General features: G+C 43.6%; 1 protein-coding gene across 1 annotated transcript in view; it reads right to left on the bottom strand.

The window, feature by feature from the left end:
• The window catches only part of PKD2L1 (polycystin 2 like 1, transient receptor potential cation channel), a 107,547-nt gene that overhangs the window by 46,857 nt on the left and 33,361 nt on the right, over window positions 1-27,329 (bottom strand). The window contains exons 2-3 of the mRNA XM_058188086.1: window positions 25,690-25,773; window positions 3,173-3,707 (exon numbers count right to left, since the gene is read on the bottom strand). Of these exons, the coding sequence (XP_058044069.1) occupies window positions 3,173-3,476 (304 nt within the window). The 5' untranslated portion in view covers window positions 3,477-3,707; window positions 25,690-25,773. The remainder of the gene's footprint in view (window positions 1-3,172; window positions 3,708-25,689; window positions 25,774-27,329) is intronic.

Raw genomic sequence — 27,329 nt, 5'->3', positions numbered from 1 at the left:
AAAACTAAGAGGTCTGTAAGGGGCGTGCATAAGAGCACCAGTGTGCCTACCGTTCCTGTCCTAATGTTCCCTTCGATTGTATCCAATTCGTATAGTTATTACATGCTTATACTGTTGTGACAAATAAATAAATTTTTAAAAAATAAAAATAAAAATAAAAAACATGTGTATTAATATTAGAACTATATGGATAATTATTTGGTATGTATCATGATAGACATTAGGATAATAATTTAATACAAATAGATATGAAGAGTGAAATATGGAAATTATGAATAAGAATTAAGCATTAATTGGAAAATTAGAGGTATTATGGAACATGCATAAAATATGATTAGCAGTGAAATGATAAAATTAAACAATGGGTGATTAGATAATGAAATAATATATTTTAATGTAAGCATGTGTATTAAAAGTAGAATTATACGGATTGGATGATTGGAAAGAACATGAATAGATTGTTTAAATGATTGTGATTGGTATTAGAATTATACATTGAAACACTGAACAATGAAAGAATGAAGGATGAAAGTTTAATATAAATAGATGTGAAGAGCTAAATAAGGGAAATATGAATAATAAAATAGGTGAAAGATGGAAGAAAGAAAAGAAACATCTTTGAATACTACAGTGACATGAAAAAAAGTTAAAATAGAGATAGAAATAAGAGAGGAATAATATTTTATATATATATTAATATAACAAGGTATATGTAATAATAGGAGGGAGGTTTAGAAATTGAAGGGCAGTAGTATTAGGTATGTTTAAACAATATGAAACAATAAAAATGAAATGTAATAACCATATTATGTCTATTTATATCAAAATGTAATTAAAAATTTGGGGGGGAGACCCAAAACAACAAGAACAGTGTTGAATTATAGCAAAGTTGGTGGGCTTGAGAAATCTTTGTAACTCTGCTCAATTGTAAAATTGTTGGATGATTTGGAATTTACACTCTCTATTCAGAGGGAATAGAAAACTATTCTTTATGTCTATAAATTACAGATCTTTTCACCTTCTCCCCACCAATTGCTGAAAGCTGGTCTCCTAAGTCACCATTTCAGTTCTGAGTTCTTTTCATGTGAATTAAGACAACCTAGACTCTCAAATGATCCCCATAGCAATTTTTGTATGACAAAAGGTTTTTGCACTCACAATACTGCCAATCAGTCATTGCATTTATCATTTCATTTGGGAATATTCAATTGCATTTAGTTCTGTGATCCGGAGTAATTCACAGCTAACCATGTTTATTCTTCGCAGAATATTGTAACCTTGGAGGATTTCTTCAGTGGCTGCTGTAGAGTTTGGTTTTAGCTAACACTTTCATTAAGGACTTTGGAGGTGGAAGCAGTGGTGGGATTCAGCCAATTCGCACCACTTCGGGAGAACCGGTTGTTAACTTTCTGATTAGTTTGGCAAACTGGTTGTTGGAAGAAATCATTAGGGCAGAGAACCAATTGTTAAATTACTTGAATCTCACCACTGGGTGGAAGGAATGGTTATCAAATGTGCAGGGTATACAAAATGGGTGAGTGTTGTAAGAATAGTTAATACAGTATCCCCAAAATTAGAAACAACATTAAAAATAATCTTGAGAGTTCAGCATAAAGGGATGAAAACAGCACAATGAAATTTAACTGAAAATTGTAAAAATCCTTCACTTAGGAAAAGCAAAGCATTGTGCAATGATTCGCCATAATATTTGTGAAAATGTTATTGATGTTACAGTACAAAAAAAATAGTAAGGCATTTTAAAAATATAAACAACCAGGATATACAATTTTTTTAACTAAATACAAGTATATCGATATACTTAAACTACAAAAGTTAAATTTTTGGTCACATCAATCTAGTATAATTTTCAAATAGTTCCATTCTCTTCTGCATTGGTCAGATAGACTCTGCCTTGACTATAGGCTGTTCAAGAGGAATTCTGAGGAAATGGAATGGGCTTTGAGAAGGGAATGGGAACAACTCCAGGCTAGTTGCCTTTCCTCAGCTGACTCATCCGGCCGGATGGAGGGAAATGTGCCTGGGAGGATATTTTGAGATAGTCTACCAACCACAAAGCATCTTGAGCGCTCTTTGCTGGCAGTGAATGCAACAATGAGCGAAAATAGTGGCACTCTCAAGAGCTTTAGGGATCTTTATTTTGTCTTTATTTTAAACCGGTCAAGGATGTCAGCAGTATATTATAGAACGTACAAACAAGGCAAGAAGTATAGTTCTTTGAAAAGAAAGCAGGCCAGAGAAAAAACATAACATGTAACTTTGTTGCTGGTAATCCTTATGATTTATATTGATCATCATTTGTGTTATAAATGTTGTACCTTGATGAAGATATCTTTTTTTTTATGTACACTGAGAGCATATGCACCAAGACAAATTCCTTCTGTGTCCTATCACACTTGGCCAATAAAAAAATCTATTCTATTCTATTCTATTCTATTCTATTCTATTCTATTCTATTCTATCATCATCAAACAGAAGCAAAGATGCAAATCAGATAATTCACTCATAGAAACAACGATCTTGGCTCCAAATAGGTCAAGCTCTAGAAAAGGACTGAAATTCTCCATGGATTTGATGAAAATAAATCCAATCAATCTGACTCCCTTCTCATGTTTTGGAAAGCCACACCTGAACATTCGCTCCCTTGAGTTGACGACGTTTTACAAAGATGGCTTCATTAGTTAAGCTAAATGCCAAGCACGCTTGATAAAAATCTGCTTCAATGTCTCTATGCATAATATTCACATTTGCAACTCAGCTAATTTGCAGCTTGGCATAATGCTAATTAGCATTAGCCACATGCTCCCATCCACCTTTTGAAGCTCAGGCAAACAATGTTGCCACTGATGCCACCAACTAATTTGAAAGTAATGGTCTCACCTTTGAGGTGACCTTTCCAGCTATAAACAAACCGGGACAGTAATGTCTGTAACCAAGGCTCACCAATAGTTCACATTTTCCTTCCTGTCATTGTGATGACTTTTAAATTTGTAAATAACACATAGAGGGATAGCAAACCCAAAGTTTACTGCCCAATATTCCCACAGGTGTCCCCGCACAGAAGTTGAATCCTTTCCCCTGCCTCTTGGCGGAGCTAACACAGATAGCTGCCTTCTCTCTGTATTTAATCCCACCCACCCACCACCCTAGTTACCTCGGATGCCTTTGAAGACATAGTAGCAGCATCCTAGGAAGGGGGTCTCTTTCTTCCTTGCTTCCTCAGTAGCCTTCCTGTCCTTTGGGTAGGATAAAGAGCCGGTCAACTTTTCGATATTCTCGTAGGGATTTTCCAAAATGGATTTGGGGTTGTAGATTGCTCTGATTTTCAAGGAGGAAGAGGAAGGGGAGCCGTTGTACACCGGATTGTCCCATGCATTCTTCCCTAGAGTTTCCAGTTCATGTTCTTCTTGTGCCTGGAAATGGCTCTCGGCTCTGTTGCTTAGGTGAGAAGTGCTCATGATGCTGAATCAAGCAATTGGTTTCTTGTCGAAGACCTCAAGGTATCAAGCAGTCAGAAGCATTCATCTGCTTGGCACTTTGCTCTGGGGCCTCTTTTATATTCAGCCACTGGGTGACAAATAGAGAGTGGAGGCCATTGTTGGGAGCAGCTATTAACTTCTATTCTTCAGTGAATCCAGCTACACCCAGGGGTGGATCTCTTTCTCTCTGCAGATAACAGTCATGAAAACCTGCATGAAGAGAGTATCTGGCTGTTAAAATATTGGTTCTTGTGGCTAAATTCTCAGGGAAATTAGAGGCAGGATGTTCATTGGACACTTTGGGCTGAGACAATGCTGAGTGACACCTGGCACATCCCCAAACATTACAGGCGCTCAGTTTTAAATAGAGCTGCACCAAGAGAGCATTTGGGATCCATAAATCAAAGTTTACACTTGCTTCTTGCAACTAGATTTAGCTGAGCTCTTAAGAGTCTCGAGATCTAAAATAGCCATTTTTCTCCATGAACTGCCAGCATTTGCAAATTCAAATAATTTCCTAATCGAGGTTTTATTATCGCAATCATGGTGATTATTCAAAAGGCAACATACAAGCCAAATATCAAAGCAAAATGATTGATGGGTATGTGTGTGTGTGGATTTTGTGCTTGGTGCTATTCAAACCTGTCTCTCCATCTACCTGAAGATCCTGCAGAGTGCTTAAAAAGGTCGAAAGTAGAAAAAGGAGGATGAGGTGATACCGATTCTCTGGATGACCTAGAATTCTAGACTGGGAAGGCCATTCAGTCCAGTCCCTGTTCCAAGCAAAAATCCAAATTAAATTCAGTTATCCTAGAACCATGATGGTGAACCTATGGCACACCTGCCCGAAGCGGCATGCGGAGCCATGTCGCCTGGCACGCGCAGCGTTACCCATTCGTCTTCCGGGTTTCTGGTGCGCATGCGCCTACGATGACCAGCTGGCCTTTTTGCATGTGGCAGTGCCGGAAACTAGAGGAGCTGGTCTTCCATTTTCCTGCATGAGCATGCGCGCCAGCCCGCTGATTGTTGCATGCGCATGAGCCCCGGAAACCCGGAAGAGTAGCTGGCTGAAACCGGAAGTTCAGTAACTGAAACTGGAAGTTCATTTTCCGGAACACGCATGCACTCTGGGCAGCTCCTCTTCCAGGTTGCGGCCCAGATGTGTGTGTGTTTCGGCACCTGGTGCTGAAAAGGTTCACTATCACTGTCCTAGAAGGACAGTTCTTTAGCCTTTGCTTTACCTCATCTTGTGAAGAGGAGCTCATCAATGCAAAATGATCCCACAGTCAAACTGCTTTTGCTGTTAGGCAATTCTTCCTAATATTAAAACCAGAATTTGCCTTTGTGTAACTGAAATCCATTTTTCCAGTATTTCTTAAACTTCTTTCTCTCAGGACCCCTTTAAAAATTTTTGGAGGACCCAAAAACCATTGTTGTTTATAGGGGTTATATTTATTTATATTTTCTTATTAAAAATTAAAAATTAATGCATTGCTACTGCTATCTTTCTTAATGGGCACAAAATATCCATCTCTAAAGGCTTCAGGCATCTGCTAGAGGCTGTTGGGGCTGGTTTCTGCCTTTGTTAAGATTTTTCTCCATTTCTCCTTTGGGGAAATATAATATTCTGCCTTTTAATATCCCTCAAAATATTTCGGGGGGCGGGGGGGAACGCTTCCTACAATAGCCAGCTGCTTCCTTATAATAAATCTTCACAAATCTTGCTAAAGAGAACTCTCTGTGAATCCTGCCAAAACCCTTATAAGGCTGAACAGTGATGGTCTGAAACTTCTTTCATCTGGACTCCTGGTCCTGAGCAGAGGGCTGAACTCAATGATCACATACAATCATACTTTATTATTATCATCAAAAAATCCATTTGGTGGAATACTTATTTCGGCCCCAGACTTAACATCTATTACAGATGTTACATTCCTAAAACTCTGACTCAGCACTAATCTGCTGATGCTTCTAAAATTGCTGTTTTAATTAATTTTGGTATTTGGCTTTTCAGTCTCAATCCTTCCTTGTATTTGTTTCATTTTTGTTCTGCTATCCTTCTTTAAGGGGCTTTATTTCCTTTTGTTGCTAGTCTGTTTTGGTCTTGGTGCACAGCACTTCTTATTGTAAAAATGTATTCTATAAATTACTTCTTAATGTGTTCCTAAACAGTACCTAAAACAGAGGTGCAACTTTGGCTGGCTCTGTCACCTGGCTTTGATGCCTGTTTTCCTCTTTTATTCATTGCTAATAGTTCCTTGTTTTCCTCTTTTTATATCTTGTGATTCACCTTATGGCAGTTCTCCTGTAATTGTTTTTCTTTACCTGTTGAGGTTGGGAGCCCAGAAGGTTTGTAAATGACACTTCATGTTATTGTGATGAAGGCTGGTTTCATATCCTGGTTGGATTTGGAAGTCAACTTTGATGCCTTGGGCTACTTTCAATTGCATTACAATTTTTAATGGTGAAGTGGGTTTGATGTCTATCTTATCAACTACACCTGCTGTTTTATTTATACACACACACACACACAGAGTCATTCTCTCATCTTTTATCCAATTTATTCTTTGTTAATCCTTTGTACCAACACCTTTAGAATATAACTCTGTTTTTTAGATGGAAAGTTAAAGGGAAAAAGGCAGGTTAGTGAACTGTTGTGGTTCAGAAAACATAAGGCCTTTTAATAAAACTTGTGAGCATGCTGTAAAACTGCTACCAAACTCATGGAACCCTCCAGGGGTTTCTTTTCCTCCATATGTTCTGGGTTAATAACTCCCATAATTATTATCATCACAAAAACTGCGGCACCCTTCTTTAGTTGTTATGTATTCATTCATTCAATTTGTTCCAATCACAGACACAAAACTTTCAGTGCTTTGGTCTCCCCTTTACAGTTTATGGATATTTTCAATTTGAATCTCAGACCAGCTCAAATTGAATTGGTTTGCCCTCAGAACATAGAGTAAAATAACACCCTTTCGGAATCCCAGCTCTCGATTTGCACAGGCCTACTTTTAGCTACACAGTAAGCAGGGATGAAATCCAGCAGGTTCTGACAGCTTCTGGAGAAACCGGTAGCAGAAATTTTGAGCAGTTCGGAGAACTGGCAATTATCACCTCTGGCTGGCCCCAGAGTGGGGTGGGAATGTAGATTTTGCAATATCCTTCCCCCAGGAGTGGGGTGGGACTGGAGATTTTGCAGTATCCTTCCCCTACCACGCCCACCAAGGCACACCACACCATGCCTACCATGTTACGTCCACAGAACCAGTAATTAAAAAAAACTGGATTTCACCACTGACAGTAAGTTACTGGAGAGTAACCCTAAATCTAACCCTTTGGTATCCAGGATATGACTTATTATGAGATTGGGCGTTGGCTTACCTGAATGCCCCTTCTTGGAGAAGTGGGAATGCCGGTCAGGCTGGGGTTTCTCCCGTGTCTAGTGACGTAGGACTAAGTCTGCTAATTTAACTTGGCCCTGCCTCTCCGTATTCCTCCAGCTTTTCGGCAAGGACAAAGTAGCAGACTGACGCGTCTACCTGAAACGAGAAAGAATGAGAAGCCACCCACCCTGACACACCCATGAGCCGGGAAGGAATACCCCAGGGTGGGGCTGACCGGCATTCCCACTTCTCCAAGAAGGGGCGTTCAGGTAAGCCAACGCCCATTCTCCCTGTCAGTGGGAATGCCGGTCAGGCTGGGGACATACCAAAGAAGGTGTCCTCATCGGGTGGGAGATTGCTGGCTTTCTGAAGGTTGTTCCGGTATAACCTGTTGGAGGACCTGTCTTCCAAAAGCTGCGTCAGCCGACGCGAACGAGTCCAGTTTATAATGCCTTATAAATGGTGTCGACAATGATCAGGTGGCTGCCGTGCAAATCTCGTGAATCGATGTATGAGTGTTCCAGGCCGCGGAGGTCACCGCGCTCCGAGTAGAATGAGCTGATATGCGACCCGGAACAGGCAGAGACTGATGGTGGTATGCTGTTGCAATAGTTGCCCGGATCCATCTACTCAGCGTTCGAGAAGTGACTTTGAGGCCCAAGGATGGCAGAAAGGAGATGAATAAGGATTCTGACCATCTAAAAGGGGCCGTGCGAGATATATATATTTTCAGAGCTCTATGGACGTTGAGTGTGTGCCACACCTGTTCTTGACGGTGTACTGGAGAAGGGCAGAAATCCGGGAGCACCAGCTCCTGAGAGCGGTGAAAAAATGTGTTAATTTTAGGCAGGAAGGTTGGGTCTAGTCGGAGAGTCACCCTATTGCTGTGAAACACACATAGGTCTTTTCTGACCGAGAGAGCTGCCAGTTCCGAGACTCTGCGAGCCGATGTGATGGCTACTAAAAATGAAACTTTGAAGGAGAGAAGTCGTAGCGTGACGTCATGAAGCGGTTCGAAGGGAGGCTTAGTCAATGCCGTTAGCATGACATTCAATCGCCATCTTGGAAATCGGTGAACTGTCGGAGGGCACAAGTTGGAGGCACTCCGCAAAAAAATGCGGACCAGGTCAGAGGAAGGAAGAGGGGTAGAAGAGGGAGAAGGAAAGTATAGGGTGGAGGGAGGAGAGGATGTAGATAAGAGATGGGGAGGAAGGTCTGGAAAGTAGAAGAAGGTAGAAAAGGGAAGGGAGTTAAAAGGAGGGGGTGGTGACCGGGCAAGCCTGACTAATTGTATATGACTATACATTGGATGAGTTGTTGGATATGAATGTAAAAATAAAACTTTTTTATTAAAAAAAAAAAAGTGGACCAGGGCATCTTTGGCCGCTGCTGTGAACGCCCCGCCTGCCATGACCGAAGAGAGAGCCACCACTTGTCTGCGCAATGTATTAGGAGCAAGGCCACTTTCGAACCCGCTCTGCAGAAATTGCAAGATTTGGTACACGGAAACTTTGGTAGGAACCAAGGAATGAGTATCACACCAGGTGCAGAAGGAGCGCCAGGTGGCCTCGTAAATGCGTAAAGTAGATGGTCGGCATGAAGCCTGGAGAATCGTAATTACGTTGTCGGGAAGGTTGGAAGCCCTGAGGAATCCCCGCTTAACCTCCATGCGGTTAGATGAAACCGTTGCAGGTCTGGATGGTTGAGGGGGCCGAGTCAAAATTACGGCATTGTCCGGAATCCTCCATGGCAGGGCGACAGAGAGGGACAGGAGATCTGCATACCAAGGCCTTCTGGGCCAATGGGGTGCCACCAGGATGAGCTTCGCCCTGTGTATCAGAAGTTTGGAGATGACCTTGGGAATCAGGGGAAGGGGAGGGAAAGCATACAACAGCCATGAGGGCCAGGGGCTGTGCAGGGCATCAACTGCTTCCACCCCAGGAGACGGGTAGTGTGAGAAGAACCTCGGAACCTGATGGTTGAGGTTGGTTGCAAAGAGGTCCACTGAGGGATGGCCAAACCTGGCTGTAATCTCCCGGAACAGACTGGGATGGAGCGACCACTCCGCCGGGTCTATGGGGTTGCGGCTGAGTGAGTCTGCCTGAATGTTCTGGATGCCTGAAATGTGAGCTGCTGAAATAGAGTTCACGTGGGATTCCGCCCATAGGCCGAGACGAAGGGCTTCGCGCAACAGGGTGGGCGAGTGAGTGCCACCTAGTTTGTTGACATGCGCCTTTGCGGTAATATTGTCCGTTAGGATCAATACGTCCTGACCGGTGATGCGGGTTGAAAAACTGCGAAGCGCCAGGTAAATGGCCCTGAGCTCAAGAAGGTTGATACTCAGTTGACATTCCTGAGGGGATCAACGGCCTTGGACTATATGATGATCCAGGTGAGCCCCCCAACCTATCAAGCTGGCATCTGTTGTAATCATGACCCTGGAAGGTTTCCAGAAAGTGGTGCCCTTGTGGAGGGCATGGGAAGACCACCAAGAAAGGGAGTCTTTCACGTCCTGTGGCAAGGTGACTTGCTTGTGGTCCGTACTGCGGTGGTGCCGTTGGTGTGGCAGAAGAAACCACTGCAGAAACCTGCTGTGGAGACGAGACTACGGCACAATGCCAAATGTAGACACCATCTTACCCAATAATTGGAACAGTTGAAGGATAGAAGACTGCCTACGCCGTTGGCAACGAGAAGCTAAGGAGAAAAGACTGTCTCTACATTCGTCCGAGAGAAAAAACATTGAAGCTACTGTATCTATTTTAGCGCCCAAGTGAAGGATGCGGGTAGCGGGGTGAAGATTGCTCTTATCCCAATTAATAGAGAACCCGTGGGACTGGAGTTCCTGAATCGTGACCTCCAGGTCTCATCTAGCCAAATTGGGGATACGGGATTGAATAAGGATATCATCAAGATATGCCTGTATCCTGTTTGGGAAGGAACAGAGGTGGGCCATCAAAACCGCCAGAATTTTCATGAACACCCTCAGGGCCGAAGAGAGGCAAACGGGAGGGCCCTATATTGAAAATGACAGCCCGAACAAGCAAAACGAAGGTATTGACGAAAATCAGGATGAATGGGGATATGGAGGTAAGCCTCCGTTAAATCAATAGAAGAAAAGAAATCTCCCGGACAAATACTAGCCAAAATTGAGGAAAGAGTAGACATTTTGAACCGATGGTAAACCACATATCGGTTCAATGACTTTAAGTCGAGTATCGCCCTCCATCCCCCCAAGGATTTGTGTACCACAAAAAGCCGGGAATAGAAGCCGCATCCGCGGACTTCCCGCAGGATAGGCTCAATAGCCCCTATTGAAAGAAGATGAGTGATTGCCGAATCAATGAGGGCCCTGGTGGAAGGGTGCCTAGAAACGGGGCAGCGCACAAAAACCCTCGGAGGTATGGAGGAGAACTTGAGTGAAAATCTGTCCCTAATGGTGGTTTTGACCCATAAATCTGAGGTTATGAGGTCCCATTTAGATGAAAAATGGGAAAGGCGGGCCCCAATCGGGAGTTAATCTGCATTAATTGGACCTTCTAAATAGTCACCCCTTGCCCTCTCTGTACGGTCTACGGGAAGGGAATCCAGATCCCTGTCTGAACTGGGAACTTCGTTGAGAGTGACTGACCTGTCTGAAAGGTCGTTGAAATCATTGTTGGCCGTAAGAGCCCAATGGCTGAAAGGACTGGGGCCTGTTGTATAGATGAAACCATGAGTCGCTCTGTCTGGAGGCAGATGGAAGAACCTTGTGTTTATCATGAGTCTCGATTAATAGAGGCTCCAGAGGGGCTCCAAACAATTTGTCACCCGAATAGGGAGAAACCGCTAACCGCCATTTACTGCGGGTGTCAACCTGCCACTGGCAGAGCCATAAGAAGTGCCTGGAGGTGACCGAGGCCCCAATGGCTTTGGCCGCGAAGTATGCGGCGTTGAGGGTTGCGTCAGCAGAGTATTCTAACGAAGCCCAGATCTTGTTAAGATCTTGGTGCGATCTAATGTTGGAGGCCAGGATCCGTTCCTGAAGCTGCTTGAGCCAAATCAAGGAAGCTCGGTCAAAGAACAAAGATGCCGTGGCCGCCCGGACGGACCAAGCAGTTGCTTGGTGGGCCTTGATGAGAATTCTCTCAGCCCGTTTGTCCTCGGGTCATAATGATTCATCCGGTGGACCCGTAACGGGCGATGTAGAGGCCAATGCCACAATAGGAGCGTCAACAGTGGGGACTTGTAGGACTGACTCTAAGTTGGAGGTCACGTTATATAGACATTTGTCAAGCCCATTAGGCACAGGTCCCGAGCCCGGGACTGTCCATTGACGCTGAGCGACATCCACAAACAGCTTGGGCCCTGGTATCGTTTCAGCCTCCATGGCTGGTTCAAGGAACAGAGATTAGTAGAGTCTGAGACCACAGATGGGTCTGAGGAAGAACGAGCATTGCCCAATTTAGTAGTAGTTAATGCCTTGTGGAGAAGTGACCGAAACATGTGAGGATTGAACAGGCCCACAAATGAGGGTTGATCAGGTTCTAGGTCCTCATCATCGGATAAAGCCTCTTCCCTGTGGGACTCCTCCTCGGACCAAGACCCATGGGCCTCCAAGTCCTGGTCATGATAGGATCTGGTGTTATCCATTGCAGGAGGTTGGTGCCTCTCAGGCCTGATAGAATGGGCAGATGTAACCGGGGCAATGCCCGGCTGGAGGCACTGGGCGAGACTCTGCCTGATTGCCTCAGAAATCATGTGACCAAAAGCCTCAGACAATTGAAAATTTTGAGGCTGAAGAGAGGCTGAGGCTGGGTTAGGAAGAACCACTGGGGCAGCCTGAGATGGATATATCGAGGCAGAGGTTGGAGTAGGAAGAGCCACTGGGGCCTGAGAAGGGAAAACTGAAGAAGGGGCCTGAACTTGAATCTGACAGGGTTGCTGGTACAAAATGGGCTGGATGACAGACTCTGGGAGAGGCTGAAAAAGAGGACCCAGGCTGACTGGGGAGCGCTGCTCAGACCTGATGGAGCGGTCTGGGGACCAAGCTGTCGATGTACCCTGGGAAATGGCTTCTGTAGGGGGGCTAAGCTCCCTGGATGGAGCTAGAGATGGGCCCATTTGTTGAGAGGGAGCCTTGTCCCTGGCCTGGCGTTCCTCAGCCTTGTTGGGCTTGCCCTTGGTGGAAACTTGCCTGGCCTTCTTATTATGGCCAGCATGGGTGCCTTCTCCAGGGCCTGTGGTCTGATCCACACTCTCCTGGGAGGGCTCGGTAGAGAGAAAAGGAGCATCCGCCATTTTAAATTTAAAAATGGCCGTGATTCCCGCCAAAAAACAACCGCTGTTTATTACTCACGACCCTTGCAGATCGTTGAAGAAGGCCAGGTAGGTTCGATTCCAGTCCTGTCACTTCAGGTGGGAGGTGGTATGTTGCTGTAGCTCCTGATCGCTCACCCAGCGGCTTTAAAGCGTGATCCGAAATCGGCGTGGAATTCAAACATCACGCCTGACAGCTGCAGAGCTAAGGTTCTGATGCAGCGAAACGCCCTCCCTTAGTGGGCTTTGGGGGGGATGGCTCGATGGAGATCACTCCCACAACAGGCGCTGCTCGCTGGCAGCCCTGCGCCATCCTATGCGGCCTTCGGTGGTATCGGGCAAAAGCCCTTCTCGCCGGAACAAAGCCTCCGCAAAGAAAAGTCTCCAAATTGTAAATCGCTTTAAATTGCTGTTCAAATGGTCTAAGCAGGGGGTAGACGCGTGTGGTCCTCTGCTAGACCGAGCCGAAAAGCTGGAGGAATACTGAGAGGCAGGGCCAAGTTAAATTAGCAGACTCGGTCCTACGTCACTAAACACGGGAGAAACCCCAGTCTGACCGGCATTCCCACTGACAGGGAGAAGGCCCTAATACTGTTCTCGGTCTCTTAAGGTGCATGACTGAAGTTTGAATGTGTACCATATATCCCATATTTTAAAATGCAGAGATCCTAAAATCTCAAAAAAGGGAAAATCTGATTGTTAAGTTCTGGAAGTAACGAGGCTGGAGACCAGGGTAGTGACAACAGCTCTTTAATATAGGGTGAACCCAGCAACAGGCTGGGGGAAAAACCTCTCCTTTTATACAGTTCTGTTGAGGTTTTGACCAATCAGCAACGTGCTGATTTCCGCCAAATATTTAAAGGTACAAACATGAATACATAACACCTCCTCCCAGAAAACACTTTGCCTCTATTTACATATTTATTTACATGTTATTTTTCGACGTAGTCACGCAAATAACCTGGGCCTCCTAGTTCTTTCTGACCTGCGGTTCAGTTCTGGTGGTGTTTTGAGCTGGTCGGAGGGGCTGTTTTCCTCCCAGCTCTTTCTCTGAGCCAACGGGCTCTGGATTATTGGCTGACTCTTTTCTTGGCCATCCGCCTTGATTACTTTTGAATTTCCTGCTGTTTTCCTCGGGAACCTGATGGCGCCGCTGGAACTCTGGGACCTCAGCTAAGTCTTGCGCCTCCCGGTCATTGTCAGCTGTGAATTCAAATTGGTATTGGTCATGATCTGTTTCATTTGGTTCGGTTTGATCAGTTATTCGCTTCCTTAACTGATCTATGTGGCGCCCACACTCGGTTGTCTGGTAGCTCTACCACGACGATTTTGGCCCGGTTATCTTTATTATTTGTCCTGCGAACCAACTAGGGCCGCCCCATAGTTTCGGCCCACACCGGTCGCCTATGCTCATTTCCTTGTCTTTTCTAGTTCCCCTTGTAACCTCTGGTGTGTAATGGGATTCAAACGGTCAAGTGGGCACCGGAGTTTCCGTCCCATTAGTAATTCGCTGGGCTTTTCCGTGGCCGTGCTTGGGGTTCTGTGCTGGACGGCTAGGAAAGTCTATCTTTGTTTGCCAGTCACCTGGCTTGAGCCTGGACAATGCCTCCTTAGCGCCCGGACGGAACGCTCTGCAAGGCCATTCGACGCAGGGTGGAAAGGCGCAGAGAGGGCATGTCGGATGCCTCCTCTGCCAGGTATTCTTCAAACTGGGCTGCCGTGAATTGAGGCTCATTGTCGGACACCAGAGTGTCCGGCAACCCGTGAGTTGCGAATAGGTGGCGAGGGCTGCGATTACTGCTCGGCCGTAGTGGATTTCATGAGTATGATCTCCAACCATTTAGAGAATGCATCAACACCACTAGGAACGTTTGGCCGTGGAAAGGGCCAGCAAAATCAATGTGGATTCTTGACCAGGGCCCTTGGGGCTTTTCCCATTCTCTGACTGGGGCCGCTAGTAGAGGTCTGACTCTTGGCAAGCCTGGCATTTCCCTACCCTCTCAGCAATCTCTGCGTCCATGAGTGGCCACCACATAGCTTCTAGCTAACCCCTTCATCCTTACGATCCCTGGGTGACCTCGTGGAGGAGGTCCAATACCTTTCCCTTAACTTATCAGGAATTATTACACGATCACCCCATAACAGGCACCCCTTGAGCCGAGAGCTCATCTCGCTTTTTAACAAATTCTTTGAACTGCTCGCCGGCGCAGCGGCCACCCTCTCTGTATCCAGCCGAGTACAGTCCTTAACACAATGTCCCGGTATGATGCCCGAGCCACTTCCTTAGATGTGACTGGGCCAGAGTCCAAAGAGACAATAAGTAGGATGGGCGCCCCCGGCGTGGGGTCTTCGGTCGCCCCTGGTAGTGGGCATCGGCTTAACGCGTCTGCATGCCCCACTTCTTTTCCTGGTCGATGCTGCAGCTTGTACGAATAAGCGGCTAAGAATATAGTCCATCGGGTCAAGCGTGGCGAAAGTGCCACAGGCGCTGGGCGGTCGCCAGCCAGTATCCTAGTAGCGGTCTGTGGTCAGTCACGATTTCAAAATTCCGCCCAAAGACATATTCGTGGAATTTTTAACCCCTGACACAATGGCTAGTGCTTCTTTGTCTAATTGGCTGTAGTTCCTCTCTGGGAGGACATCGTTCTAGAGTAAAAAGCTATAGGGGCTTCTGTGCCGCTTTGGAAGTCTATGGCTGAGTACAGCCCCACCCCATAAGGGAGGCATCGCAAACCAGCACTAGGGGTAATGAGTTGTGATATTGGATGAGCAGGCTATCACTTGAGAGCAGGTTCTTTACTGCTTCAAAAGCCCTATTTTCTGACTTTCCCCAAGACCAAACAGTATTTTTCCTAAGAGCCTATGCAGCGGTTCCAACGGTTGCTTTGTTCTTTAAAAAGACCGATAGAAATTACCAATCCCAGGAATGCCTGCAGCTCTGCTTTGTTTTTGGGCGCTGGAGCCTTCCTAATTGCCTTAACCTTGCTCTCAGTAGGGTGAATTTTCTTGTCTATCCGTAGCCCAAGAAATCGACGGATTCGACCCCTATCTGGCATTTGTTTGTCTTGACTTTTAATCCGCTGTCCGGAAAATGCCCAAGACCTTTCTTAACGCTCCCCAATTCCTCCATGTTTTCCCTGAAATTAGGACATCATCAAGTAGGAACTACCCTGGGAGCCCTGCAGTAGTCGTTCCATTAGGTTTTGGAACAGCCCTGGTGCCACACTGACCCCAAATTGCAATCGGGTGCACTTGAATGCCCCCTGTGCGTTACAATCGCTTGGGCTTCGCTGTGCGGGCGCTCACTGGCAGTTGTTGGTAGGCTTGGGCCAAGTCTAACTTTGCAAAGACTTGCCTTGCCCCAAAGAGTGCAATAAGTGTTGCACCACGGAACCGGTAAGCGCTTTTCTGTAAGGCTTTGTTAAGCGCGCTTGTAGTCAGCGCAAATTCTAATTGACCCGTCCGACTTTATTGGGGTGACGATTGGCGCCTCCCACTTTGCGTGATCGACTGGCACCAAAATCCCCTGATTTATGAGCTTGTCCAGCTCCTTATCGATTTTCGGTTTTAGGGCAAAAGGGACTCTCCTCGCTTTAAGCCTAATGGGGGCTACCTGGGGGTCTAAGTTGAAGGAAATAGGGTCCCTTGTACTTGCCCAGGCAGTCCTTGAAGACATCTTCGAACTCGTTAAAGAGAATGTCTTTCAGGTTACAGTCACTTCTGTAGATGCCAGTCACCCCATGCCCAGGGCACGAAACCAGTCTAGTCCCAACAGACTGGGCAGAGTTCCTTCGACGATCGTGATGGGCAGGGTCTTCTTGTGTGGACCGTACTCGACTCGGACGGAGGTGGTCCTCAACAGGGATGCGATTCCCCTGGTAGTCGTGGACTCGAGTCTTGTGCTTGCAGGTGGCGCCGCGACGGACGGCAGCGACTTCGCCAAAGTGTCCCAGGACATGATGGTGATCGCTGATCCCGTGTCTACTTCAAGCCGGCACCGCACTCTCTATTTTGGCTTAGTGAAGATCTTCTTCTCCACTTTGTCGAGGCGCGCCTATGACCACAGTTGTTTGGTTGGAATCCGCGCTTTTTGTTTGAGCCAATCGCGGGTCGCCTTGCCGATTCCGCGCCTGATTGGCCGATTTGAATTTTCCGGGAAGGTTGGGCCGCTCGACAAACTTGAGCTAGGTGCCCTTTCTTCCCACACCGACATGTCGCGCCTTAAACTTGCAGCGCTGGCGCTGGTGTTGACCCCCGCAGCTTCCGATTCGCCTCGGTCCCTTTGTCGCGCTTCGGTGCAGCAGACCCTTCCTCATCTTCACCGCCGGATTCGGTCTGAACCTCCTCCTGGTGCACCGGAGTTGCCTTCGCCGCCTTTCTGTGGACCGGCTTTGCAGTGTCTGCCGCTTGGGGACATTTCATGTGCTCTGGCTTCGCCCCAGAGCGCTGGCCAGCGCCAGGTTGCTTTGCCAGCAGCCGCCGCCGCAAACGGATGTCTTTGACCTCGGATGAGTTGCTCGAGGAGCACCTCGCCCAGGTCACGGTATCCGCAGTCCTGGACGCTTTCTTAGGGCGCCATGTAGTCACCGGCGGATTCGCCCATCTGCCTTCGCCTCCGAATTCAAACCGCCGCACGATTTGGACGGCGCAGCGGCGGTTTTTAGTAAAGTCTGTAAAGTTGGCCACGACACCGACTGCAACGGGCGTTGGCTCTGCCAGGGCTTCCGCGATATCAATGACCTCGACCACAGTGGCTTAAGAAGTAAGCCCTTTTCGTTATCTGAACTCCTTGCAGTTCGTTGGCTTCTAGAAAGCTCAAACGGGTCATACGCCCCATTTCTTTAGCCGGTCAAACGGTGCGGGCGGAGTGTAACTGGCCATCTCCGCTTTTCTGCCCTGGGTTTGCTGGGTTCGGGTCTATTGTGCTTCAGCTCGGTTCTGGTTCTCCTTAGCCTCGAGATCCCACCTTCGTCGCCAATGTTAAGTTCTGGAAGTAACGAGGCTGGAGACCAGGGTAGTGACAACAGCTCTTTAATATAGGGTGAACCCAGCAACAGGCTGGGGAAAAACCTCTCCTTTTATACAGTTCTACTGGAGGCTTCGTCCAATCAGCAACGTGCTGATTTCCCGCTCAAATATTTAAAGGTACAAACATGAATACATAACACTGATCTCCTCTATGTGCTCACTAGAAAGTTAATAAACTCTGCTCTTTCCTTTCAATTATACTGAAGGAATATGATCTTTTAATGTTTCAGATGAAAGAAATGCAAAATCTAGATGTATATAATTTTGCACAATTTAATATACTTTAGCATAGCAATTAATGGATTACATTTGCCCCAAATGCTTGTTTCATTTGGGATAATTAACTTCTCAGTGGCTTGTTTACAAATTTTGACGCCTCAATCATTTTCGTAAAACAACTACAGAACAAAGAATAAGGGATTGCAACATTTTTTTTAAAAAAAATGACACAATAGTGAATTTAGGTTTTGGAATATAACTAAGTTTTGATGCTGTTTCCATTTGCTTCCTTATGAACTATTGAAAGTATTGTGTTCCTTAAAATGTGAACGTTATTACAAAATTAACTTTTAATGTGCACTTATTTATTTTACACATTTAAAAAATGTGTCCATTAAAATTTACAGTATCAATGGATAAAAAATGTCAATACATATTAAAACCTATTATTTGATTCAAATGTAATGTATTGTGCAGATTGGGATTTTTAATTTAATTGAAATGGATAAACTCTTATTTCTACACAGTATGACAAATGAACCCATTAATCATTTGACAAATTATGAATATGAATACTTTTATTATTCTATGATACTGAACAATGTAGTGATGACACTGAAAAGTAAAAGTTGGGTTTAGTTCTCTTGGGAAATAAAGATATGTTCCTGGCATCTTTGATATAGTGGCCCATGATAAAATAGCTAAGTTTTTGCAGAATCTAATTGTTACTAGATCAGATCAAAAATAAAATCTATAAAAATAAATTCCATTTATTAGGTATTCTCTTACATATAGATTTAAGTTCATTTTTCTCCATTTTGTTTTCTAAAATTGCAAAGTTGCATCATTCTCTTATTTGATAGATAAGTTTAAAATTTATTATGAAAACTAAGTGGTATATTTATCTCCAGCTGCACTCCAACAGTGATGACGTGATTTGTTGTATTGCTAGGGCAGGCAGTCACACCAATTCTTTTATCTTTCTATCTTTTATCTACAGCATGGTAAAATTTATGCCTCCTGGGTGAGGTGAAAGTGCTGAATTTGCAGCAAGAGCCTAAGGTTCAAATCCCTCTTCAGCTATTGAATGCTGAATTAATGACTATGAGTCAAGTGTTCTGCCTCAGCCTGACCTACTGTGCAAGGCTGTTGCAGGAAAAGACTTGAGCTCAGTTTAGCTAATCATAACATTCAAATTGCCAGTTTATATAAGTACCAACCAGGTTCATAATTCAATGTTCTTTCCTGGGATAAAATTCAGCATCTTAAGAAACTTTAGTTTTACAAACTTCTGCAAATTTCTTCAAAGAGTATATAGTTCCTTGTGAATATGCAAAACATCAGTGGCTTTTTTTGGGGAGAACTGTGTTGTTTGCTCAATAAAAATATCCCTTCTAAAACAATATAAAATAGCATGTTGCCCAGGAGGTGGCAGCAAAGTATTTTGCTTCGTTAATGCTGATTTTTGCCTTTGAGAAGAAAGGGATGCTGCTAAATTCAACTGTTCCAACCAACATGTTAGTAATATCTGAACTTTGCACATTTGTCAAACTGACTAGGTGGCAATGAAGAGTATTTGGGGCTATGGTTCTACTGTAACATTAATACACATCACCATCAACTCCCCTGCAACTGGACAGGGTTAGTGACTCCCATTCTACAATGTGAAAATATATTTAATTCCAGTTTTGTATGATTCAAATTTTTAGAATTTTGCCACCTCCCATTCTACATTCTGAAGAATTGCAGAGCAACCAATAGGCAACGGGGTTGGGTGCCATGATAATCTATAATAATTTGGCATATTACAGAATAGTCACCAAATGCCCGATATACTCGATTTCTATGATCTGGGATTTCTGGATTGTTATTATTGTTATACTGAAGTGCAATGATCTCATGCACATGACTAACATTTTCATGCACCTTATCTGCAGCTTATACACTTTTGATAAAGAGACAGATAAATATAAGCAAAGTTGCTAAAGATATTAAATAATAGCTTTTATTTATTTATTTGAATGAAAGATCGGAAGTGTATAGCCCTTTCTGTTGCTGCTTGAGGTGCTCTGATAAGTGGATAATAACACCACCATTCTGATGCTACTTAACTTTCTCAATGTTTGGTCTTGGCTCCCATAAAAATTAACACAGGAACTGCTGGGATTTAGGATATTTTGCTGTCTATCTGTGGTTGACATGCTGTTCTGTTTCTTTGATGGTTAACTCCCTCTAAGGAAAGCTGCAGATGTCTCAAATCAGGGTGGTGAAAGAAGCACGGAAACTATTGGTTTTCTGAACTGGTTTCTGACAGCAACAATGAGTTGTATAAGAGCAGGGCTGTCAAACCCCCAGCCCGTGGGCCAGATGCATCATGCGCTGGCCACGCCCATGCCGTTTAGCGAAGGGGGGGAAAGTCCCGATATGTCACATGATGCTGCCGTGACGACGTGAGTTTGACACCACTGGATAAGAGGTAACAAATTAATTCTTACTCAAGGCAAGACAGAGCTGCTGCAGGGGAACAGGATAGAATTCAGTCTCTTGCATGCGATAGTTCTCTCCTGGAAAAATTCAGGATGCAGTTATGGGATGGGAACTTTCTGGATCCAGTTTTCCACTTGGATCTCAGGTGGTAACTGACTAGGAATCACTTTGGTCAACTGTGTGGGCAGAGGTTCTCTTAAGGTGAATCCATCTTTGAAGAGTCTTTGGGAATTTGAGTGGGCCCAACATTCAGCAGCAATAATGGATACAGAAATTGTCATAATGAGATCTGACCTCTTTTTGAAAAATTTGTATTGTTATTTATTATTTTATTTTTATTTATTTTATTAAATTTTTATACCGCCCTTCTCCCGAAGGACTCAGGGCGGTGTACAGCCGGAATAAAATACAAAATATATACAATTAAAAGAAATTAAAATAAACTATTACTAAACGGCCGGTAATTTAAAAGATTTAAAAATTTAAAATATTACTAAAACCCCAATTTAAAATCAACTATTTATGCCAGTCCTGCTTGAATGAATAAATATGTTTTTAGCTCACGACGAAAGGTCCGAAGATCAGGCACTTGACGTAAGCCAGGGGGGAGTTCGTTCCAGAGCGTCGGTGCTCCCACAGAGAAGGCCCTACTCCTAGGGGCCGCCAGCCGACATTGTTTGGCGGACGGCACCGTGAGAAGGCCCTCTCTGTGAGAGCGTACGGGTCGATGGGAGGCATAAGGTAACAGCAGGCGGTCTCGTAAGTACCCGGGTCCTAAGCCAAATGTTCCAACATTTGTCAGGGTTTTTCTGAGGAAAACTAATGTAGTCACTGGATGTCTGTTCCCGTAATTATCTATTAACTATCTATTAATAGCAAATTAAATTATCTGTTATTTTGTACCTTCTTAGCTATTTTATTTCACCCTTTCATCAGAATTTATACAAGAGAACTTTGTGGCAAATTGTGCAATTGGTATTGGATGAGGACAGAAAGATACTTGCAAAACAGAGTGATGAAAGAACTTGGCAATACAATGTATGCACTGTTCCTTCTAAAGGGCTTTGCTCAAGTCAAAGGAAGCATGACAGATCCAAAAGAGCTACTGAGCAAGCCAAGGGGTGGCTTGTGAGATCATCTGGGATGAAGGCAGATTGCCAGAACCAACAACACCAACTATTGTGCGGCTATGTTTACACAGTATCACCTGGTTGTTTCAAGGTCTCTCGGAGCACTGAATTAAGATCCAGGGTTTCCAAGATTGGGGCGGTGGGAAGGCAGATTGTATTCCACAAGTGGTATTGTGGATCATTTAGAAATATCTGAAAAATGATCTCTTAGACTTCGCTATTATACAAAGTTCAGTTGGTGAGGAGTATGTGGAATGTTGAATCTCCTCTCCTGTTCGTCATAAGCTATCTCTCTGATACTGTTTGTTTCAGATAAGGAAATGCATGATAAGGATTTTATCTACATCGAAAAGTTCAGTTCTTGCAAATAAATCACAGGTTCATTTGCCAATACATGATCATTATCTCATTTCCCAATACATTCAACCTTTACAAATAAATCCATTTATTTTAAGATTTAAAGTAAACTCTCAAAGCAACCCAGGCAAGGCTTGCAGATGATGGAGAAGGGCTCCTGCTATACTGTTACTTGCCATGTTTTATCTCCTCTACAATTTCAGTTTTCATCCCTGTTTTTCTTGAGGACACAGAGACTAAACGCTTAACAGAGACAGATAAAAACTTGGCTTGAGCACAATGGGCATTTCCTTCTTGTGAAAATGTTATCTCATGCAGAAAAACTAACCTGCCAGAAAGGAGATAAGTTAAAGGGCTTTCTCTCAAAAATCAGCTTTCTTTGCAGATAGGCTAACAAAGCAATCATAGAATCATAAGGCTGGAAGGAACATTGGAGCAGAATGGGACAACTTGCCATAGCTAGAGAGCCACAGCCAACTCGCCATGGCCAACTTGCCACAGTCAACTAGCTGCAGCACAACTCACCACAGTCAACTTGCCTTGGGACAACTCGCTATGCAACAATTCAATTTAATTATTTAAAATAATTTTTAAAAAATATTTTAAGTTTAGTCATTCACATTTCATTTTGTTCTGGCATCTTTTTTTAAATGATTCTAGTCCACCATTTTTTCAATATTAATGTAGCTCTTGTCCGGTGAGGAGTTCTCCCATGGTGAGTTGGCCATGGCGAGTTGGCTGCAGCAAGTTGTCCTAGACCTCACTGGAGGTTTTCTAATCCAACCCCTTATCCAAAACAAGAATCCTCGTACCATTTCAGACAAATAGTTGTTCAAACTTTTCTTGAAAACCTCCAGCAACGGAGCACCCACAACTCCAGGAAACAAGGTATTCCATTGATTTTTTTCTCACTGACAGGAGTTCTACCTACCTTAGTTCCAGGTAGGGGGTCTATTCTCCCCTTACTTCTTATCCTGCCCTCAGGTGCTTTGGAGAATAAGTCAACCCCTCTCATCTCAGTGACTGCCCCTCAACTATTGGAAGATTGCTACCATGTCACCAGCTCATATTGTACATCCCTAGCCTCCAGACCCTTTGTCATTTTTGTTGGTCTTCTCTGCACTTTTACTAGTGTCACAGCAGGTTTTTTTGTATCATGGTGACCAGAACAAGATGCAGTATTTCAAGTATGGCATCCCTAGTGCAGTATAAAGCAGTATTAGAATTTCACCTGATGTTGATACTATCCTGTTGATGCAGTCTAGGACTACACTGGATTTTTTGGCAACTGAAGCACACTGCTGGCTCATATTTTTAAGCAGTGTCTACTAGGACACCTACATCCTCTCACAGTTACTACTGTTGAACCAGGTACTACCTATTCTATACCTGTGCATTTTTCCTGCCTAAATATAGGACCTTACTTTTCTCGCCACTGAACTATAGACCAAACTGTCAAACTGGCAGCCTGTGGGCCGGATATGTCACGTGCAAGCCAGGCCCACCCCAGCTCCGCCAAGACAAAAAAAGTTGACATACGTCATGATCCAGCCCATGATACAATTGAGTTTGACACCCGTACTCTAGACTGTCAAGATCCTTCTGAATCTTGAGTCTATCTTCCGAAATGTTAGCAATTACCCCCAGTTTTGTGTCATCTGCAAATTTAATTTGGATTTATTCCCTAATCCAGATTATTCCCTAATCCAGATTATTAATGAAGATATTAAAGACTACTGGAGATAGAACCCCACTGTATGCTTTTCTCCATGCAGATGTAATTCCACTGAGGACCACATGCTGAATGCAAATCCTTCTGGTGGTGCTACTGTCTTTCCCATATTGTTCTCTCTTACCAAGAAGTAGGTTGTGGTCTACTCTATCAAATACCTTACTGAAGTCTAAGTATATTACATCCCCAGTGTTTACTTGATCCACTAGTTCAGTCGTTTTATCTTAGAAGACAATAAGATTTGTTTGGTATGATCTGCTTTTAACAAATTCATGCTGGCTTCTAGGAATCACCTTATTATTTCAGATGCTCACAAAACTGCTGCTTGATCTTTCCCAGGATTGCCCCAGATATTGATGTCAAACTGATTGGTTAGTAGTTTCCTGAATTCACTCCCCCCCCCTCTTTGAAGAATGGAACTACATCAGCTCTTTTCTGGTCCTCTGGCAATTCCCCCATTCTCCGGGAGCTCTGAAAGATTTCATTCAGTGGCTCCAAGATCACATCTGCTGGGATGTAAACCATCTGGTCCCAGCAATTTGTATTCATTCAAGGTCAATAGGTATTTTCCTACCGATTCCTTGCCTATTTTGACTTGTACTCCTGTTCTACCTCTACAATGCTGATTTTTGATAGGTTGGGCTATGTCTTCCTTTTGCATAAATTCAGATGCAAAAGAGTTAAGCAGTTTTGCTTGCTCCCTGCTGCCTGTCAGCTTTGTGCCAGTTTCTCCCATTAGTGCACCTATTTCCTTGACTTTCTTCTTGTTCCTTACATATGGAAACTTTTTGGGGGTTATTTTTGGCATTCATTGCCAGTCTTAGCCTTCAAAAACCTTAGCCTTCCTAACCCCCCTCCTTGTAGATTTAGGCTAATTGCTAGTATTCTGTTATATGGCCTTCTTTTCATTATTTATACTTGCCTTTTTTGTCCCTCAGCTTGTCAGAGAGTTCTTTGTTCAGTCAGGCTGGTTTCATCTGGAGTAATTTCTCTCTCTCTCTTTCTCTCTTTGTTTGGGACTTTATTATCTTATTTTTCAGAGTTTCCCACATATCTTGAACCATTTCGCTCTCTAGAATTTTAATCCATGGAATCCTTCCTAATCTGTCTCCTAGTCACCTCTCTTAAAGTCTAAAACATTGGTCTGGCTTTGTTAAGTTACTGTGGCTGCACTATGGTGAATTCTACCACTGTATGACATGGTCACACTCCTCCAAGTTCCTATAACTTCTATTCTATTGTAAATATTTGGTTTTAATTTTGCTTTTAAATTTGTTGCTTGTATTCTGTGTTGGTTTTTAATATGGCTGTAAACCGCCCTGAGTCCTTCGGAAGAAGGGCGGTATAGATATTAAATTATAAATAAATAAATAAATAAATTCCCCCAACTATTTCATCACTATTAATAAGAATTAAATCCAGTACAGCTGATCTTCCAGTTCTCTCCTCTTCATTTGTATAACAAAGTTGTCTGCTAGGCAAATCAGAAATCTGTTTGATCTTCCACTTGCTGCAGAGTAAGGGTAATTAAAGCCCCCCATTATTACAGCTGTGTGTTTCTGAACACCTCAGTTAATTGATTAGCAAAACGTTCATCTACTTCCTCAGCTTGGTTGGGTCTATAGTACATACCTGCAGCAATGTCATTTTTTTATCCTCTAATATTGATCCAAATACCTTCAAGAAGGCTTTTTCTATTGTGTATTTTTACAGAGTACCTTCTCCTTCTGTTTTGTTGAGTCTACTTCTTTTGTATATCCTTCTAGCATTATGTTCCAATCATGGATTCCATCCCATCAAGTTTCAGTAAAAGCAGCAATATTGTACCAGCCCTCATGTGCTAGGACTTCTCCATACCTTTGTTTGTTCCCCATACCTTGAGCATCAACATACAGGTATCTGAGCCCTTTATGGTTGACTTTGCATATGCTTTCTGTGTCACTCATTTTATACCAGAGTACCCTTTTCAACAATATTTCAACAATATTGATAAAGGGGATATAAAAAATACCATGGATCATTAACATTTTGTATTCCATAGTTTAATTTAAATAAATGCACATTTCACATGTGGAAAAGGTAAGTACAGTTCCAATTTATCTCTACCTCAAGTACCTAACATTAAAATCAGGTGCACCAAATCAGCTGCAAATGATCAGAGGATTCTGGGAAGAAGCTGTCTCACTGAAGTCTCTGACATTTTTAAATTTGTTCTTCATTGTTAGGGTTGCAGTACTACCATTTTTAAACTGAAAAAATTTTCTGAGCCTGTCAGAAAAGCTATAGATACCTATAACTTTGGGAAGGGATTTAAAAAATTGCAAAACAATTGGACATCAATTACTTTGCTTTCTGAAAGATGAGCTACAAGTGAAGATTTCAAACAACTGCCAGCTTGCCCAGATCAGAATGTCCCTTTGGCCTGAGAGAGGAACTGAAAGAGATCTCCCAAAAAACCATAAATTGATCCTGTGACATCCTGGTAGTTGTCCTCACAACCCATGTCAAAGTGCATAAACCTACCATTAGAAAGAAACTGCACAAAGTAGACTTACATTGGGTGCCAGGATGAAAGAACATCAGGTAAGACTCACTCACAAACACTTAGATAAAGACCAGGACTTCTGGAACAATGTGTTCTGGGCAAATAAGATAAAGACAGAATTACTTATCACAGTATCAGAAGACATGTTTAGCAAAACAACAGACAACATTTCACCAAATGAACCTGATATCAGCTGTAAAGCATAATGGTGGAAATGTTAGGGCTTGGGGCTCCTTTGCTGCATCTGGAGTTCGCCATCAGTTCACCACTGTAGAATCTTCACTGCACCAGTTCGAGGATAACCAGTGACACTATCTGTCAGAAGAATGAAGCTCAACTAAAAGCAAACCTTGCAATATGACAATGACCCTGAACATTCCAATAAATTCACAAGGAATGGCTGAAAAAAAGATAAAAGAAATGTAGGGTTCTGAAATGGGCAAGTCAAACTCTGAATCTGAATCCCATCGAAAAGCTGTGGGTAACTTAAAACCAGCTGTGCGTAAAAGAAACCTCTCAAACATTGCACAACAGAAAAAAAAATTTCCAGTTGATATCAGGAGAGGATGGACAAATATAAGAAAGACTTACTTCAGGTTCTTTATGCCAAAGACAGGCATACCAGATACTAGAGCCAAGGATGTACTTAGTTATTCCACAGAAGAAATGGCATGTCTGCTAATTTGTATTGAATAAATGATTGAAAAGTCAATTTTTCAGAGTTTTGTACATCATCTTTATAAACTGTTTGAATGAACATAAAATATTAGTATGTCCAAACTTGATAAAAATTTACATGGGGTGCACTTATGTATTACACATAATGGTAGTCTATTGGCCCAACAAATAAGGATACATATCAAAGGTAGAAATGGTGGGGGGGAACTCAACCATTCCTCTGGAAGGGGAATGCCAATAGTTTGTGCTATGACTCACTGAAGAGTTCTGCTTCCCTATGTTTAAACAAGCTGAGTTTTATAATGAAATGCTTACAACCTCTGGTCAGTCTGAAAAGTGTCACAAACGTTCTTACGCAACCACCACATGCACACCGAATGATCTTTCCACCTCCCTTCCCAGCCCTTGGTGGGAAAATCAGGAGAGTTCTGACGTGGGATGCCCAAGGTCAAAAGTATAGGTGCTTCTACACACTTAACAGGCCCTGGTCATGCCTTACTTCCAGTGTGTCCCCCCACAAACCATTGCAGTGACACCCCCCCCTCAAACCCCATCTCCTTATTGTTACAAGGGCATAGAAATGGCTGCAGGGCTTGGGAACCAGCTAGAGGTAGCCAAGGAGCCTGCCAGGCAGCACAGGGCTGTCTTAACGCATGGGCCTGATGGGCCCCACAAGCATAGGTGCCCCACGCTAATCTGTATATGTTAACCCTTCAATGCACCCAGGGCCACCGAGAGGATTATTAAGTTCTGGAACAAAACTTTAACCTTAGACTGTCTACTGTAGACCTCACCCCATTCCTAAGAGGTCTGTAAGGGGTGCGCATAAGCGCACCAGCATGCCTACCCTCCCTGTCCTAATGTTTTCTTTTATTCATACCCTTTACATGTGTTTATAATTATGTTTACACTTGTATCTGTCCTAAAATACATGCTTGACAAAATAAATAAATAAATAAAAAACAATATGGG

This window comes from Ahaetulla prasina, chromosome 6 (assembly GCF_028640845.1).
Source record: "Ahaetulla prasina isolate Xishuangbanna chromosome 6, ASM2864084v1, whole genome shotgun sequence".
Lineage (NCBI taxonomy): Eukaryota > Metazoa > Chordata > Lepidosauria > Squamata > Colubridae > Ahaetulla > Ahaetulla prasina.
This window is presented reverse-complemented; position numbering and strand designations above follow the sequence as displayed.